The 19041-nt window shown below is 33.9% G+C and overlaps 1 protein-coding gene across 1 annotated transcript; it reads right to left on the bottom strand.

Annotated features, from left to right (window-relative positions):
* Positions 1 to 4894: 4894 nt before the first annotated feature.
* LOC120339659 (dual specificity mitogen-activated protein kinase kinase 6-like) lies at positions 4895 to 15537 on the bottom strand. The gene is made up of 9 exons (XM_078109941.1): positions 15362 to 15537; positions 14621 to 14682; positions 13453 to 13602; positions 12156 to 12284; positions 11091 to 11180; positions 10500 to 10644; positions 9502 to 9627; positions 9208 to 9317; positions 4895 to 8409 (listed from the first exon to the last, which is right to left on the bottom strand). The coding sequence occupies exons 1-9, from the start codon at positions 15432 to 15434 to the stop codon at positions 8212 to 8214; spliced, it is 1083 nt and encodes a 360-aa protein (XP_077966067.1). The 5' UTR covers positions 15435 to 15537; the 3' UTR covers positions 4895 to 8211.
* Positions 15538 to 19041: the final 3504 nt, after the last annotated feature.

The following is a 19041-nucleotide window of genomic DNA, read 5'->3' as shown; positions in this document are numbered from 1 at the left end:
AATAGTTAATAGAATACCAAAATAGTGAAAGATGAACAATGTCGTCATTTTGTAATCATTCCGGACAATTCGCATTGAATGCATTGGCGATTTCCAATTTCAACGATAAGTTCAGAGCCATTATCTATTGGCTCTGATAAGTTCATCATTTTGTTTTTGCTCACTGAAAAATTTATGTGTTGGCAGGCTGGAACGCAGAATCCAATCAGAGAGAGTTATTTCAAGTACAGAATTGCGGGAGAAAGTGGTTGTTTCCCCGACCATTGCAAGTGTTTGTTATAATAAGTATATAAGTATAAGTTTATTTCGACTCCATAATCAGCAAAACAATAAGATGAATGGTAAAAATAAATAAATAAAAACTGATTATGAAATCAGGAGAGCGAACAAAACCTTAGATAAGGTTTAAAACGTACAGAATGTATATAAGATGGAAGGTTTTGCCAAGAAGATGTGGTACGTGTTCACTCACCTAAAATAATTGAAATATTTCACACACGCACCCACACACACAACCATATAGAAGTTATTAAGTGAAGGGAACATGAAAAATTACATACTGGTAGTTAATAAAAAATAAATAAATAAAAATTGCTTGCCACACCATATTAATAAATTTATGATGATTGCCACTGCCAAATTGATCAATTTTATAAATGGGAGTGAACAGTAAAGATAAACTTTTTAAAAAAAATATATTGTCAAGCTGATTATAGATGAAGTCAAATGCCAAAATGCCCAACCAAAGTTGCCAGAATTGGATGCATGAAGAGGTGGGCTAGACCAGTGATTCCCAAAGTGGGCGATATCGCCCCCCGTTGGGCGAAAACGATACAGAGGGGGGCGAAAAAGTCGAAGGGGGTGATAGGGGGGCGATTTCACGAAACCTGTTTTTGTTTGGAGCATCGTGCACTTAATTCTGTACTTTGTATGCATTCGCAGGCTTGAATCACGTGGGCGATTATCACACGCGAAAGGATTGCCGGACTCGTCTTCGCAGTAAGGTACGTAGTTTGCGTATCGCTCGGCAAAATACGGCCGGAGTAAAATAATCTGGCCTGGGACGATTCACTGAATGGACCTTTCCCCGACCTTTTACCGCGAAAAATTCTTTCAATACTTTACCATTTCAAAATTTTCGGTGCTTAGTTTAAGAGTGTTTCGCGAGTTGGTACCTGTAAAATGGGGTATTTGTTTCAAACTATCATTCTAATTCATACCATTCAGCAATCTGTTGATTCGCACTCTCGTACTTACGAAAATAAAAAGGGCATACTACTATAAAATATCACGGCAATTGGCGAATATAAATTTTCTGGTAGCCAGCTTGTAGGTAACGGTTATCCCATTGATTATTCTATGCTAATTACGCCATACAATAATATAAGCTTGAATTTATTTTCGAAGTATTCGAAATTTCTCATTCGAAAAAAATATTTTCGAATGTATTCGAAATAGTGAATTATTCGGTAATGGCCATCCCTGGCTGATGGCAGGGGTTCAATTGCGCAGTAAATATTCGAAAATATTGCAATGCAAAAAGGAAATAAAATTCATATTCTATTCGAGAGATTCATCAATGCTTAATTTTTCTAAGAATGTATCTTGTGCGAACAAATATTTCCGAAAATGAACATTACAAAGAACTAGGATTAGAACTAGGACTAGGATGCCTTTTTCGAAAATGTTCCAATCTTGGCGTCGTAAAGCTGTCAAGCGTGATGCAGCAACAAGACCGTGTCACCTTAAATGTCATTGTAATAATTTTTTAATAAGACGACTGAGTTGAATTCCCAAATTGTCGCAGTTTTTGCGCACTGTTCCGTTTTTAACTTTAAAAAAATACAAGCGACACGCAAAAAACTAGCAACCCTAAATTTTGTCCCGCGAGCGACATAAAATTTGCCGACAACTGGGCCGTAGCCTGTAGTCGGTCACGACTTCTTCCACATCCGAGTCCATAAATTCAAAAACAAATGGCTGATTAATTCTGTGGACTGGAGATCGTGGTAGGATGAGGAATCGGGAATGAATTTTACCGAAATATTTTGGTGCAGGTCACCAGGCTGTAGGAATGAATTAGATCGTAAATATAGATTAGATGTACGAAAATCAATATTATAAGTTATGGAAAATTAACATTGTTTTCATTATTTTAATGTGAAATGGGGTGAATTTAGGGAGTAAAATGCTATAAGACAAGAGTACACGGCGGTTTTTGAGGAGGTAGAACCCCGAATTCTTTCATTTCCGACCTATTATATGGTGAAAAAGGGGTTTTTCAGCCGTGCTACTATTGCTATCAACCAATTCTAATCTGCTGCCGTTTCTTAACATCTGACTTAACGACAGCATGTGACCTTGGCTTGTTATTCTTGACAACGCTGATCCCAGCTCGAGCGATTCAGAGGTGCACGGAGTCCTTATTTTTCAAAATTGCTGCTTGGTTGGCAACGATTATGCCGTTATGTACCATTGAGGTGTTATATACACCTCAATGTTATGTACACGGTCTAAAAACCTAATTGTACATTTATTAGAGTTTCATCTACTTTTATTATGATTGGTTTCTCTTTGAATTTGGATTTTTTCTCCTTCATATATATATATAAAGAAGTTTGTAATAGCTATTTGGTGGTTTTCATGTTTTTCAAATTTGTTATATGCACATATTATTCAATTGTTTGATGTCATGTTTTTTATGTTTTGTAAATAATAATGATTAGAAGCATAGGCGTTAACTAAATTTATTTATTAAGCTGAATCAGCATCGTAGGTGTCGCTGCTCGAAGACCTTTCGTGGTCCCTCGCGACTCCTGTCACACATATGAGGTTCTTTGTTTTACTTATTGTATATCTTGCCATATTTCCGTGATATATTTATATTGATTGTGTTGACGAATAAATGATGATTGATTGATTGATATCAAAACAACGAAATCGCCTTTTTATCAGTAAACGGGGTAATTTTAGATATAAAAAAAAAACTCCCTGAAGAACACCAAGCTCATCCATCTCATTAAAATACACTATAAACTATGAATTGTCTTCTTTTTTGGTTTGTAATATATTCGTTTCTGACTTTATACATTTTTTTGTAGTGCAGGGGGGCGATGAAGTTATATAAACTACTGTAGAGGGGCGATGATCAAAAAAGTTTGGGAACCACTGGGCTAGACCACTTCATTGCCCAAACTAGAGCCTATTATTGCCAAATTATAGTCCAGATTGTAATGAGTATTTAAATCTATCAGTAACTTTATAAGTATGAGTAATTATAATTAATTAAGGTAGAAAGACAGGGTATAGGATTATGTTGGTTGCTAAGGTTATAAGGTTTTTTTTTTTTTTTTCATTCATTATAAAATCTCAAGTCTCGAAACCACGAGTCATTGCTTACTATCACGCTTAAAAATGGGTCTAAATGAAAGATGTACCTACAAGTGGCTATCTAATTTTCAATTTTTATATCACCACCGACTTTCCACTGTCATTAAAACCTATCGGAGCAAAGTAGCAGCTTTCTTTCCACTGTCATTAAAACCTATCGGAGCAAAGTAGCAGCTTTCATGCAAAATACATTGGCTATGAGATACGCACGTTGGTCATTTGATTACTCGAAAATAACGTGGAAAATTAGCAATTTAGTATACGATTCGACACACTAACCATGTCCGCTAAATTACTATATAGCGGACCACTGACACCATACCTGTTCCATACGAGAATGGTGTTATGAAAATTGTAGTGAAATGTGCGAATTTTATTTAGAAAACGGGATTTGACCATTGCTGATATTTAATTGTCTCGGAGATTGTAACGCAGATTTCAATTTTTATATCACCACCGACTTTCCACTGTCATTAAAACCTATCGGAGCAAAGTAGCAGCTTTCTTTCCACTGTCATTAAAACCTATCGGAGCAAAGTAGCAGCTTTCATGCAAAATACATTGGCTATGAGATACGCACGTTGGTCATTTGATTACTCGAAAATAACGTGGAAAATTAGCAATTTAGTATACGATTCGACACACTAACCATGTCCGCTAAATTACTATATAGCGGACCACTGACACCATACCTGTTCCATACGAGAATGGTGTTATGAAAATTGTAGTGAAATGTGCGAATTTTATTTAGAAAACGGGATTTGACCATTGCTGATATTTAATTGTCTCGGAGATTGTAACGCAGATTAGGGAGATGTTGCATATTTGTCCCAAGTCTGATGGTCAAGTAAAGAAACAACACTGATACGGTTTTGTTTTACTCCGAAATGAGGTTGATGAGTTCATGAATTCCCAAAAATTCAATAGGTGCGTAAAAGAAAATGCCATAAATGTCCATGTGGTTCATAGTTTTCAAGCCTAAGTCATCTGAACAGTTTAAATTTGCATCTTCAATGCGCTGGCTAATTCATTTCAAGTATAACAAGCTTATGGGATCTTTTAAAGCAAACTGGGATTGTCCATAAAACAAATAAAAAGATTTGCATCACTATGTGGAAAGATATACAAATAAGATGCAATACGTCAAACAAGGATTTTAATTCTCTAAGTTGAAAATCGCGATACGTTCCAATCGTTATCTTTATTATCCAGAAAGTGCATTTATAAATATGTAACTAAAACTAAATGACTGTAAAATCTTTCTGATTTAGAAACATCTTTTTGAGCATTTGAACCATATTTTACATTTTATTTATTGGTTCCAAGCTCAATTTACCCAATTTTGCAATGACAAACTAAAGCTATTGGAATGGGAAAGGGAATTTCGTTCACCTACTGCACGGAGATACAACAAAATTATTGGCGAACACATACTTCGCAATCTTGCAAAAGTGTGAGCGATTTCCCCACTAACTAACCGCATTTGTATGAAAAAAGAAGCAACCCGCTTTATAAATTCTTTCTTTGCTGAGAACCGGTAGCTGCTCCAGTAAATATTTAACTCAAACAGAATAAATTGATAGCAGGTGATATTGATTACACTCAATTGTTACATATTTCAATATGTATCTGCCCAAAAATTTGTTAAACTTAACATCTTACTGTGACAGCTATATTGACCTTAGATAGGTGTGGTCCTTCGACCTCCAATTTTTATCCCATATACTGAAATAATAGGATACATATAATGATAATTCATATTCACCCTTAAGGGAGGAAAGACACAAGTGCCTCATCAGTTCGTGGAAACACTGAAGTACAGCGTAAGGTGCACATGAGGATAAACATGTATGGAGTAGCAAATTGAAATTTCATGAACCATTTCACGGCGGCAAAGCAGTGCCAAACACCAATATAGATTTGAAAATAAGAATATTCATCAGAGCATAAAAAGCACATTGTTAAAGTATCATCAACATATAGCAATAAATTTGGGATGTTTGCCACCCAAATTATATGTTATAACATTCTCAAAGTTTCAGTCAGTTCAAATCTCAAAAATTCCACTCATCGTAAACATCGTAAACATAACCATAATGAGTGGTAATGAAAAAATGATTCATCAATATAAGTACGGAATAGTTGACAGAACTGGAAAAATCAGTGCGACAAAAAATAACATCAAAATTTAAAAAAAACAATAATGGCTGACAGATTTCAGACATAATCTAATCTGATAAAAACATAGATAAATGAAAAACAAAGTACAATTTTCTAATTGGTTCATCACAAAAAGCAAAACAAAAAATCATAGCAGTTTGATGAGACAATTTTCTTTAAAAGCATATATTATACAGAGCACAATTTAGGATTATTTGCGGCTTAATGATTAAACCTCCATTTCATAATTCATCAAACTCATATACTTCTTGGTATAATACAAACTTGTATTATAATAGCAAATCTTAATTTATTATTTCACCCGCATATATATTTACTACCAAACAGCTGCTCAGATATACCGTATGGATATAGCCAATTATTTTCGCCCAATCAAACATGAGGAATATATGATCAGAAATACACAGTAAATAGTCCAATTAAAAATAAGTGTACAAAATCATAATAGTCCATTCAGAAATCAAATTTTTCAATTTATATTGAATGAAGATTCAAAGTACATATCATCTTCAGAACTCCAAAAACACAGCAGACAAAATTTAATTCATAAATACATGACTTTTTGGGTTGTACGAAGCATCATTTTTAACATTGGACTAATAATTGCAGAAAAAGAAAATTTGCTTAGAACAAGATAAAAACTGATTTATGCCATGACAGTTTTTTTAAACAATTAACTAAAATGCTGCACATTATACTGACTCCATTAAAAATATTCCTTATTACGAAATGTCCTTTTTTAATAATAATAAAAACAATGCTGGTATAATGAAGTGCATTTCTCTTGACGCTGGGTGACAACCAAACAAAATATATTTCACCATGATTGTTAGCACAAAAATGAAATTTAAACTAAGAATGTACCGTGCCAATGTTAAATATTTGAACCCTAAATAGTGACACGAACAATCTGACCAGTTGTGAATGTTCATAAAAATAATTTTGTAGCGAAGCGGTGCAACGAATAATTAAATGTTATATTCAAATAAAACACACACCGTTTTAACAAAACTCTGTAAGATTCGATTGCATCCCAACCTTTTTGAAGCAATTTGCTTTCCTGATTTCATAATCAGATTTTATCAATCATTTTATGGAGTCGAAAAAAAAACTTATACAATCGAAGTTCTCCTATATAGCTACACCACATCGGACACTTATCTGACCATCATCTATAATGCTAGTTTGATTTGAATTAATGTCAAGGCAATAGAAAACAATGAAATGTTGAGACCGTCATCTCATGAATAGGAACATGTTGGGCCAATACTGTGTAATTGCAAGAATAATCTTAAAAAGCATAATCTAAAATTGAAATAACAATATGAAAACCTGTTTGTACAGCATACAATATTTTATAAGGCACACCATGGTGAGATGGTTATTCTGGCATATCACATGCCTAGGTTGGATTTGTTGAACGTTAGTATATTATGATCTCAATAAGTTGAAAAAAAATTTCAGTGGATTTAAGACTCCAAGCACCACTAAAACCATATATTATATTTTGATTATGGGCGTTCCATATTTGCACTACTGGGATTATACAAGCCACCAATCTTCAACAAGATATATCAATATTAAAAAAAAAATTCGCAAATTATTCTAATTGCAAAATTAAGTAATTGAGCTTTGGCTCAGCTTATCAAGGCACAGACTTATTTGCTGATTATTCAAACTGTCCAGAATAACATGCTACAGACACAACACTACTGAACGAATGTATGAACAATTCATATACAGACTAGGTACAAATTTATTGAGCTTTTCGGTAGAGCTTCTAAGGCTAGGCCAGTGGTTCCCAAACTTTTTGAAAAAAAATTCCATGACGAAATCCTTGCAATTTTTACAAGGATTTGCGACTTTGTGCACCAGACATAAAAAGATCATGACAAAAAGTCAATGCGCCGTATAGTGAAAAACATTAAAACGAACAAAAGTATATGACGAAGTTTAATGAAATGGGTGCACTTGTTTCATTGTAAAACGAAATTTAGAAGCGAAATGGCATAACTTCATAAACTGCCTACTGTAACTCCCTCCTAGCAGCGTCAGCTATACCTCTGCAGTTAGTTGTAATGGCAGCAGGCAGCAATTGAACTCTTTTTGTGGTATCACAGGCTCACTGCTCTGTGAAATCACAATGGGGCCGCATGATCGAAACAGAAAGTGGATAATCAGTGTTTCTAGCAGCGATTGCGAATCAGCAAAAAGCGACAAATGTGTATTTGCAAATTTGAGCACTTAATTTTTGTATTATTGAGCTATGAGCCATATAACAGATTTCTTCCGCGGACCTTCCGAAAGTGCTTCACGGACCCCAAAAGGTCCACGGCCCCCACTTTGGGAACCACTGGGCTTGGCAGTTGAGAAAATATTTTAAACGTCATCCAATAAATTTTTCGTGTCGTTTACATCTATGGAATACAGATTCATGTTACATAAAACAGCGGACAATTTTTTTTTGCCCAATGTTTATATGCTGGGCAATGTGACCAACTAATAGATAGCTAATGCAGAGCATATAATTCTCTTGATGACAATCGAACGAGTGATAAATTCTGTAAATTGATCTGGCAATGCCAAGCATTAAAGAGTATGGCTCGTTCATAAAAATCAAATCCTAGCCATCAGACTAAGTCAGTCGAGAATTAGTTTGATAAAAGACGATATGTTTGTTTTCGATTCATGACTATATTGAACAATGAAAGGATGGCACTCCAGTTCAGGATAACCATGACGATCATTGGGGTTTTTGTGCAGACAACATCGACAGAAATCGCACAGTTCATCTGAAAAACCGTTTGCTGGGAGAGAAGGTGATGGATCATCAACAACCTGTTATAACAAAAAAATTATGATGACTCAAGGAAACAATTTGAAGTATAAGTTTATTTCGTATAGTTAAGTGATTGGCAACCTGCGGCTCCGGAGCCACATGCGGCTATTTGTTCTCAAAGCTCTGGCTCTCGTGAATCAAAGTGGGTACAGCAGTTTTTGTTAGAGGCAGTGGGACTTCAATGAAAATCGAGGGCATAAAGTCAATTATTACTCAATAATCACACATCACAGAAGGTATAAGTTGTGAGCGCTAAAATAGGTCGCATTGAGGCGATTCAAATCCGTCAAAACATTTTCCAAGTCGTTTATATTTTGTCGTAAACTGAATTACTGCATCATACGTAATTTATTTGGCTTTTTGCGTCATAAGTGGTGTTACAAGAGTTTTAATAGCCTCTGACATTAGAGTGAATGTCGCGGCTTCGAGTAGATTTGAGTTTGACACAAAGGAAGCCAAATGGCTCTTCTAATGCTAAAGGTTGCGGATGCGAGGTTCAGCAAAAACAGTAATCGATAAATTCAAGAATCTTCGCTACTTCAACTTGATTGCCTATCCATATTCATAGCTTTGTATATCAGAATGTGCGTTTTAAGTAATGGTGATAAAAATGAGGTATTTATAGTTTCACACTGAACATTTTTTACTTTGTTTTAAAATTGATCATTTATAGGGAAATATCAAGTCAACCCGCTAACCTGATTCAATATCCAATTTCAAAGGATATTCAGCATAGAATGAATTACCAAATATGAATTTGGTCGGCCAACGAAAACACAGAATTATCTTGATTTTACCTGTTTGAGTTGTTGAAATGGAGTCCTCCAAGTATCATATGGAAAGTCACCTGTCGCAACTTCAATCATAGTGATGCCGAGACTCCAGACATCAGACTTCACATCGTAACCTAGAAATAATAGCTTCATATAACATAACTGAGCAAAAAGAAAAAATACTTCAAAGAAATAATATAACGAATCATCACCTTAAGTTAAGTGCTTAAGTTAAATGAGCTTTGGTGAAATATATTAGTACTATTCAATGGAAATTAGGCAAAAAGTTTAAAAATGGATAAACTAAACGCAGTTAACCTTTTTTGTTATCGTCTGGTTTAATGCGTTCTGGCCCCATGTATGGTTTGCATCCGGCGTCCATTGTTTTGGCAAGAGAGTCAACTAGTTGGCCACTGATTCCAAAGTCACATAACTTTACTTCTCCTATTGCCAAAAAAGAAAATGAATTGAATTAATAATATTTAGACTTGATAAACATTCTCAAGTCGACAGCAAGATTTAGATTAAATATGCGGAATTTATTATAAACTGTCATCATATAGCAATCAACCAACAAATTTGAGGAACAATATGATTGAAGATTTAATCCCTACATGAATGTGAGAAAGATTTAATTGTCTTGAAGTACGATTCCAAATAATGGGTGGTGAACCTATTTGCCGGACCGCTTTGAGAGTTACTGCCATAAGTGGCCATAACAAATTCTTATTCACACTACAAACCTTTTTTACAATAATTTGAAAAATATCCTTATTAGTTAAAAGTAGGTAACAACGAGATAAAAAAATAATCATCAGGAAAAATTTTGCAGACTAATTTGTTAAAATTTGAAGCAAGCTAAAAACTAAAGTCCCAAGTCAACAAAGGATTTGTGACACACGGTATAAGATTTACTAAAAGATGAAGTAGTGATGTTGTCAACAATGTTATCCATATATATGTTATTGAATGTATCGCAGTTTGTTACTAAGATTTTTTTAAACTGTTTTCTCTACAGAGTGCTTACTATCAGTGTGAACTGGAGATATGGCAACACCCAATTGCATACACAGTTGTTAGTGAGTATGAGGGATACCGTAGTATTCCATACCCTCTGATTGAATAAAACTACAATATTAGCATTCAATCTCAATGTACTTGAATTATGTGACGGTTAACGCAAAAACTCAAGGGGGGGCAGCATGTCCATCACCCCTTTGCTAAATGAAGATACTTAGTAGTTAAATCCCTTAAAATCTAGGGCTATTTCCAATTTTACAACATACATTTCTAGTAATAAATTAAGTCATACTCACCACTTTTATTTAAAAGAACATTAGATGGTTTAACATCTCGATGAATAACTCTCAATGTTTCTTGAAGATACCTGAGAGCCTTGACGATGGATACAGCTATGATTCCCAGTGCATTTTCATTGATAGAGAGTCCCCTGTCTTTCACCTGAAACACACACTCTTAGATTATGCCAATACGTTTCTTTAGGAGAAATATAATTTACATTGATAATTAAACCCGATGTTGATTCAGTGAGTCAACGCTTTAATTTGGCTTTTATCGTGAGAGCATGGTTCGAGTTGTAGCTGTTGGAATTAAGTTAACATAATGTCATTCCGTTTGAGTGCGATCAAAGTTATGCACGTATAAGCCTACCCGTTAGATCGATCAGAGTTATGCACATATAAGACGAATTTTCAGTACAACCAGAGTTATGCGCAAATAAGCCAGTCTGGCAAATTTTTTTTTTAGTTTAGGCAGCTTATATATGAGATTATACACAGCATTATTACATAAAGCATTATTATGATTTCGCATGAATATATCAGACAGACTAGTTTGAGATTTCCTACATATTGAAAATATATATATAAAGATTTCCCACATCCTACCTTTTTATAAAACTTATCTAATGATGTGTCCATAACTTCCATGCATATCCAGACATCTCCTTCACGAAACAAAGCACCAAAAAATGTAATCTGAAAATACAAATGATAAATGTTAATGATAGAATTTGTTTTTAAATCGGTGGTACCACAAGTTAAGTCTTTATGAATAACAATCCAATAATATTTAAACATTTATATAATTCAAGATGACTATTTTAAAGCAAATTGGGACAGTAATTATTCATGGTCCCACGCCAATTATTTAATATGACATTAGAAATTATTGCTATACTTTTGCATGCATTTATTTTATTGTGGACTACTCTTTTTGCCACAAACAATGGTTTGGATTTAAATACAGTATTGCTATTAACATAATCCTGCATGTAATTATTAACATATATTTTCTATATCTAAGGTTTCCAGTAGTTTCTGTTCTGTTTACCGGTAATTAGATAGTGAATCCTCAGCTTGAATTTAAATTATACAAAATCAAGACCAAAAGACCACTCAAAATATTAATTTATTTATGATCTTCTATATGCTTGCTTATATAATACCTGAATGAGGTATGTTCCCTAATTTCATTAAATACCACTAACAATGTAAGACACGGTAGGTGGTTTCGAACCGCAATATTAAATTTTCGACTTCCAAACATTCAAACAACAAGTCATGTCAATTTCACGCCCACAAAATCTCACAATCATCAGAATGAATATTTCCTGTCAGCTTACATCTTTGTCAGTTACTGCTTTGATAGCATTTAGTTTACCAGAAGTAAATACAAAGCCATATATCCTGTTGTGTGCTAATATTAGATATTAGTCTATAGTTTGTGGATTGGTCAATTGTCCGAAAATAATCTTTACAATGAAAGCAGAGACTGTTGCCCACAACAGAAGGATGAAAAGAAGAAGAAGTATTTAACTAACGTTTCATTTTTACATCTCACAAAAATCATACCTAATAATATTTCTAATAAAAACGTCTTGGTTAATGTAATGTCTTGAACTAGTATGTTGTCTAGGTCTAGGCCGCGATATTAAAATAACTAATACTAACAGTGTATGGACAGTCCACTGATCTCATAGCTACTTCCAAGTCCATGAGTAATCGTTCTTGTTCTTTATTATTCACTGTAGCTCGTATCCTTTTGACTGCCATTATTACACCTGTGTGTCTATGTTGCATCTGGAATGAAAGTAGTGAACAATGCATTAATTAACCTACAGGTTTTAAAAAGATTTCGTTTGAAATGGACCAGTTAAGAAATAAAAAAGTACACAAACTAAATTAATTGATGTAAATTGAATAGAACTGAAGCGCACTCATCTACCAATGCATCTCTAAGCAATGTATAAATACCTGAACACTAAAGATGGGCAAAATAAATGGCCGAAGCAGTAATCAAATACAGGCCAATAGAGGCCAATACACTGTTGTGTGTAGCACAGAAAAATTATTAATTGAAACAAAATATAATAACAGCTTGAATAAGGGCAAACATACATGATCTGTCTTGTGTTAGCAACACAGCAATTTGTTTGAATATAGTGGCTATAAATAAAATCTTCCCGTTTATTTTATTTTATATATTAGCCATTTTATTATCAAAACCTAGTTGTCCGATGTCCATTCATTTGGTCTAGAAATTCAGCATAAAGCATCTAACCGTTGTCAGTTATGAAAAAATTCTGTATAGTGTGAAATTGCAGGGATTTTTTACATTATATTCTCCGACACTGTCTTTCGAACAATCATGATCAAACAGTGATATTTTTGAATAAATGCAAAGCCAAAAACTCGTAGCTTATTAAAGGGATACCTCACTCTACGATATGCCATTTCTTAATATTAATTTGCATGCTGATGGGGCAGCATTTTAAAAATTAGCCCAATAAACAGATGTTAAATCTTGACACACCAAATCCATTTTTATTAATAAATAAATGAAAGATGAACAAAATAACTTTTCCATTCAAGTATGGTCCAAATTGCAGTCAATCAGGGTAATTCATTAAATTATATGGAATCAGTGTAGCATGGTTATCAGTGAAAAAACTCCCAATTTCATTATAAGCATACTCACGTTATACAACATTTTGAGATAAATAGCAAACCAAACATGGCTCACCAAAACAAGTCATAAGCAGAATCCAATTCGAAACTATCATGTTATGAAATTTTATATTCAATGCAAAAAAAATCTCCAAATTATGCAAAAATATGAACAAAAATTATAAAAAGGTTGAAATTTGCTGTAAATTTAAGGTTTTCAAATAGAGTTATTAAATATGACATAGGCATGTAGATATTTCTTTATGAAATGAAATAAGATTTAATTATAAACACACAATACCTTCTCCACAACTCCATAAGCACCTCTTCCCAGTTCCTCAATGGTAATAAGATCGTCTGCTCGGATTTTAATTTCTTGTCCCTCTATCTTCATTACACTTTGAGCATCAAGTTTATTTATTGCTTGGGCAGTAGGTGGAGGTTGTTGTGGCTAAATCATTTATTATTAAGTAAATATACTAGTAGATACAAAGAATAAAAAAGTATTGAGATACAGATCAAAGTAAAATATATATGGATGCTACACTACGTATCTGGCTAACCCTGCTTCCCAATTTTGGGAATTAATTATTATTTAATGAATGAAGGCAGTAGGATACGCAACAAAAGATATTACATTTATACTTTACAAACCATAATGTGAAACAAACCATAATGTGAAAGTTATTAAAAGAAGTAGACTACAACCTTTTCTTATCATGAAACATGCATGAAATGGTTAGACCAGTGGTTCTTGAACTTTTTGAACCGCGCCCCATTTGAAAAACCGCGCCCCCCTCCTCCCCTTTTGCTTAGAAAAAAGTCAAATGCTTTTGTAATGGGCAGGTTACTTTGTTTATAGATGGCGCTGTAAGAGAGTTGGTCTCATAGCGTGATTGCTCAAATTTTTATAGTCATAAAGCGGATTGGAGTACAACTATGCCATTCACTGTCGTAAGTATAAAGTCATACTTAAGATAATCATCATACATAATAATCATCAAGATTATACATCATATATTCTTCTTTTTCCAGTCATTTTGCGATACTTGGTAAATACAAACTGAATTTTACTTAAAACTAAACGCAATAACACATGTTTTTTTTGCGCTTTAATGTATTTTCTATTTAAATGTTTACATGACACACACAAAATCTCAATTAATTGTTTACTTCATCACTATAATTGAGCTATGCAAAATTCCATTTACTGTGTGTTAAAAATACACAACTTTTGGCTTGCTCAACCCCCTCAAACTTCACAACCAATACATTACAACTAAAACCTTGCATACGGTACTGAATTTGCCGCTTATAACCATATCAAATACATTTTTTTTAATTTGGTTTTCAAGCATTCTGAGATTAAATGCTATTTGTTAATAAACAATGATAAATAATTATAAAACATTTTTGCCCTATTATGATTCTCAATAATATCATATTTTCAATCAATAAAAAAAACTTACAGTATTGCTTATAACGAAAGGAGTCAGTTTGGGTTTGTGTCGTTTCTTTTTCTGGCCGCTGCCTGCAAAATTAAATATGGCTTGATATAAATTATTATTTTGTATTAGTATTAAAATTGAAATGTTTGAAAATGGATGATCGAATGATAATTGAGAATAAAGATTTGGATAAATCTATGCCTGCAGCACAACGAGCAATCCCTACTATATTTCCTAATTATTGTACTACTACGAAATGGAATAAAATTACTAAATACTTATAATTCAGTTTGTGTATGATTGAACGAAAATATCAGTAATCTTAGATGTTTTGCACAAATTAATTATATTTTTTGGGGTTGCTCTGTAAATATATACATATAAAATGTATGCTTTGTTCAACATATTACTTTCTTTATTGATTAACGGGTCCTGTTCACATAGCAAATATAAGTCATAATAAGTTCACAAGGTACAACTTCTTCTATTGCGCTTTATTACCAAGTTGCATGTATGAAGATGCATTACATACAAAGTTTGCCTTGTCAGGCTCTATCGAATAAATCATTTCATTATACTTTTAAGCATGAGTACATGATATAAAACACGCTATAACAATTCGGTTCTATATTTGAACACAACTATGCGCTGCAGTATGAAAGTTCTGAATCCCCTTTTTTTGGACAGCCTGGCTGCACCCCTGGGTTAGTGTACAGGTATATATATAATATTAATTAATACATAATATATTGAATGTCTAACCTGGTTTTGAAGATGATGGAGTATATGAGGGCATTCTTCCAGGATCTCCACTTCCATGTCCCGCACTTGCCATTGGTATTGACTGATTCCTGAATTCCCCAACACCCTGCTTATCACATTGGATTTTGAGGAGATTAATATTCACTTAATACTATTCAATCTAAAGTAACATAACAATTTAGTATACAGTTGGGGGTCAAAGAGCACAAATAGGCAGATGTGAAGGCAGCAGAGAATGAATAATATGACCATTCTGATAAAGACTCTCCTTTTGTTTTTACACAGGAAAGCAGGAACATATTTTGATTTTTCCATCCGACAAAGTTGAATTGAACATGGCAAGTACAGTCATGACCATTTTGCAGCAGCTATAACTGCAGTAAAACTTTTCTACATTTAATTTTTATATAGTTTAAGTTGGTGTGGTTTTTGCCAATGCCAGAGTGGATTGAACTGTAATGTGAAAAATCTGAACAAAATTTTGTCCTAACCCTAACCTGGTACACATACCACAGGAGTATCCTTTTCTGAAGCTTGGTATTTTGCTTTATTTTTATATAAAGGCTTATCGTAAGAAGGAAATTTGGTGGCATCCCGCAATTTTTTTTGGTTCGAATATTGAATATTTTGTGAAAATTGAAAATTTTAGTAAGATAATTGAATTTTTCCTGATAGGGCCGCGGCCCATAGCTTGATGGGCCACACCCCATGTGGCCCAACTAGATGGGCCGTGGCACCGGCCCGAAGTGGAGTCACCAACCCTGTAGCAATGCCAAGCAAAGTTTTTCCGGTTAAATTTTCTAGTCTGGTATGATTTAGTACAACATGCACTTCTAGTTAGCCTAGCCTAACAATTTTTGCATATATCATTTCTATCCCCCACCTGACTACGTCACCAATAAATTACGTCACTATGACGTCCCAAAGGCATAATAAAAACCTCCCAAAGTGTATGAAAGGTCTTCAAAAACGTGCAGATGATCACTCGATATTGAGCAAGCTATTTCTCTCGTTTTCTCGTCGCAACGATTACAATATGAGAGAGATCGCTGGCATTAGTGAGTTCGGTAACAGTGCCGAAAATGCCGTTTCAAGCGATTGGTGTGGTGGCAAGCGTACTTTGGATGACATAGTCAGGTGGGGGTTAGGAATAACATATACAAAATTACTTATGATACTAAACTATACTATACCCAAATTTTTCATATCCAATCAATATAAATTGAAAATAAAATTTATGATTTGGCAAAGTATGGTTTTTTGTTTCTATTTCAGTATTTCATATTTCTGCTTACAGTACAGTACAATACAATTGAGTCATTTAAATAGTGATACTAGTGAATAACAATAATTCATGGAATGAATATATAATGAATACACATCTTCTTATCATATTAATTAAAATTGATAAGGATTTTGATGGATCATGTATGAGAATATCCAATGTGTTAAAATAAGAATATAAAAAAAGAGCATTTCTTTCACTTGCTTTGGTAAATTGGAATTTCTACTCAGTTTACGGTAAGACACTGAAAGCATTTTTTTTTATATTTGCCTCATTGCAGAATTTCTCAAGGGTATTTGCTGAAAGCCAGATCGCACACATTCACTCAAAGTCAAAAAGTACAGAAGTAAAACTGTAAAGGAAACTCATCTCATCATCTGAATTGACAATAAATAGCCCATTATGAATGACCTTGCAATCAATACTTATATTCCAATATTAATATTCCAAACTTAAACTTTGTTCTCATAATTGACTTAGTTAAGCCAACTTATTTAGATAAAGTATATTTCTACAACACTAAACGCACTTCAGCACTTGCTTTTGCACAGTTCACCATTTGAATTGCTTACCGGTATTGATATGTATACATTGACTATACAATATTAGTGAAACTACAAAAAAATAACAGAAGTTTAAAGGCTAATATTTCCCCCTCAAACAACAAATATCTCACTGTACTGGCCGGAGAAGGATTCTTCCCACTGTCACTGTCCAAGGTTCTGACGTTTAGACGTTGGAAAGGTTGTTCTAAAGTCTTTGCTTGTATAATTCCCAAACTTCAGTTCGCCCATCAAATATAAGTTCTTTAATAACTTTAATGATTTCCAATTTAATCTTTTTTTCTAAAGGCATGGCGATCACATAACTGACAGGCGCTAAATAAGGAAAGAAGAATGTTCACTCTCGCAACAAGACAATCGGCAGGGTTATATTCACTTTGATCGTCGCTCTTCGGCACCACTTCATTTTGAGTGTAGTTTGAGTTCTATTTGTTCTCAAATGATTTACGCATTCTTATTTTGCAAGTAATATTATATGTCCGCATAAAATCATATCATCACTTAAATTAAGTGAACATTCGAACTTAAATCTCAAAATGTGGCGACGCTAAGAATAAATATTAGAAATCGGACACTTTTATGTACTTTGCAACAATCTCCTTCTCAACGTTTCTGATCACTTTAGAAATTAGTTTAAAAAAAACTCGAGTATAAGCAATTTGGATCATTGTGAATATATTTTTTCATTAAGAGAAAAAACAGTTGTGACTACTAATGTAAGGACGTGTCATGTTCAACAAGTGCATGGTTTACGTTTCGCCTCCAGCCTCGCCATATTTTGTTGCCATACTTCTTCGTAACTATGTTTCACTATAGCCAATTTTAGCATTTTTATAATACAAAGTGCAATACGATGACGATCTACGGTCAATCAGCTCGCGTTTTAAATAGAATTATTTATAGTAATGCATCCAAAACTAGAAATATTTTCGCCGTAAGATTTAATCGTTAATTTCTGAATGCGATATATTTCGGTTTTGTCAAGTTTTTTTTTTATAATGCTAAGAGCTATACTTGGGCTTACCATACGTCCCGGTTTAGCCCGGACAGTCCCGGTTTTGACGAGCTGTCCCGGCGTCCCGGCCGGTTGACTCAAATGTCCCGGTTTGTCAGTACGGCTGTCATGGGTGAAAAATTCATATTCCTTAATGTTACAATTTTTTTTAACGGTGGCAGCCCATTTACCACTGTTTTGCGACACACTTCGCTGGTTCAGAGAGTAAAAAATTGCTCTATTGTTATGTCACAATCGGTATATGTTTTAATGCGTTTTCTGGCGTTAACTACAATGCCGTTAAGTTGTCGAAATGCCATAAAAGAAGTACAAATTTTCTAATGAGTTGAAAGGAGATTTTATATAGAGATTATTTTGTTTCGTTACAGGCGCAAAAAGGCAGGTACTACACGTAAAAAAGACGCCGAGTAGCAAAAGCGAGCGGAAAACGGACGCGAAAGGCGACGAGAAATATGTATGTATGTATGTATGTATGTATGTATGTATGTTTATTCGTCTCGTAAAAGCAATATAAAAGAGTAAGTACTTATAAATACTGAAGACGGGATGTATGCACAAGACCATATTGGCCTAAAACACAGATGTGCGGCATACACCCCTTTGATTTATATAAATTTTAATAGGGTAAATCAAATATGTACAATATGGTCCTTTATACAGGCAGTTGTGCGAGGAGGGTGGGTGGAAGCGGTAACAGGGATATGGGTGGAGTGTACAAAACTGTTTGTACAAAGGAGTTTGTTAGACAAAACAACATCTATAAATAGAGACACAACACAACATGAAACACAATGCATATGAATATAGTAATAAAAAA

The sequence above is a fragment of the Styela clava genome, chromosome 1 (assembly GCF_964204865.1).
Source record: "Styela clava chromosome 1, kaStyClav1.hap1.2, whole genome shotgun sequence".
NCBI lineage: Eukaryota > Metazoa > Chordata > Ascidiacea > Stolidobranchia > Styelidae > Styela > Styela clava.
Note: the sequence above shows the minus strand (reverse complement) of the source record. Positions and strands in the feature narration are given on the sequence as shown.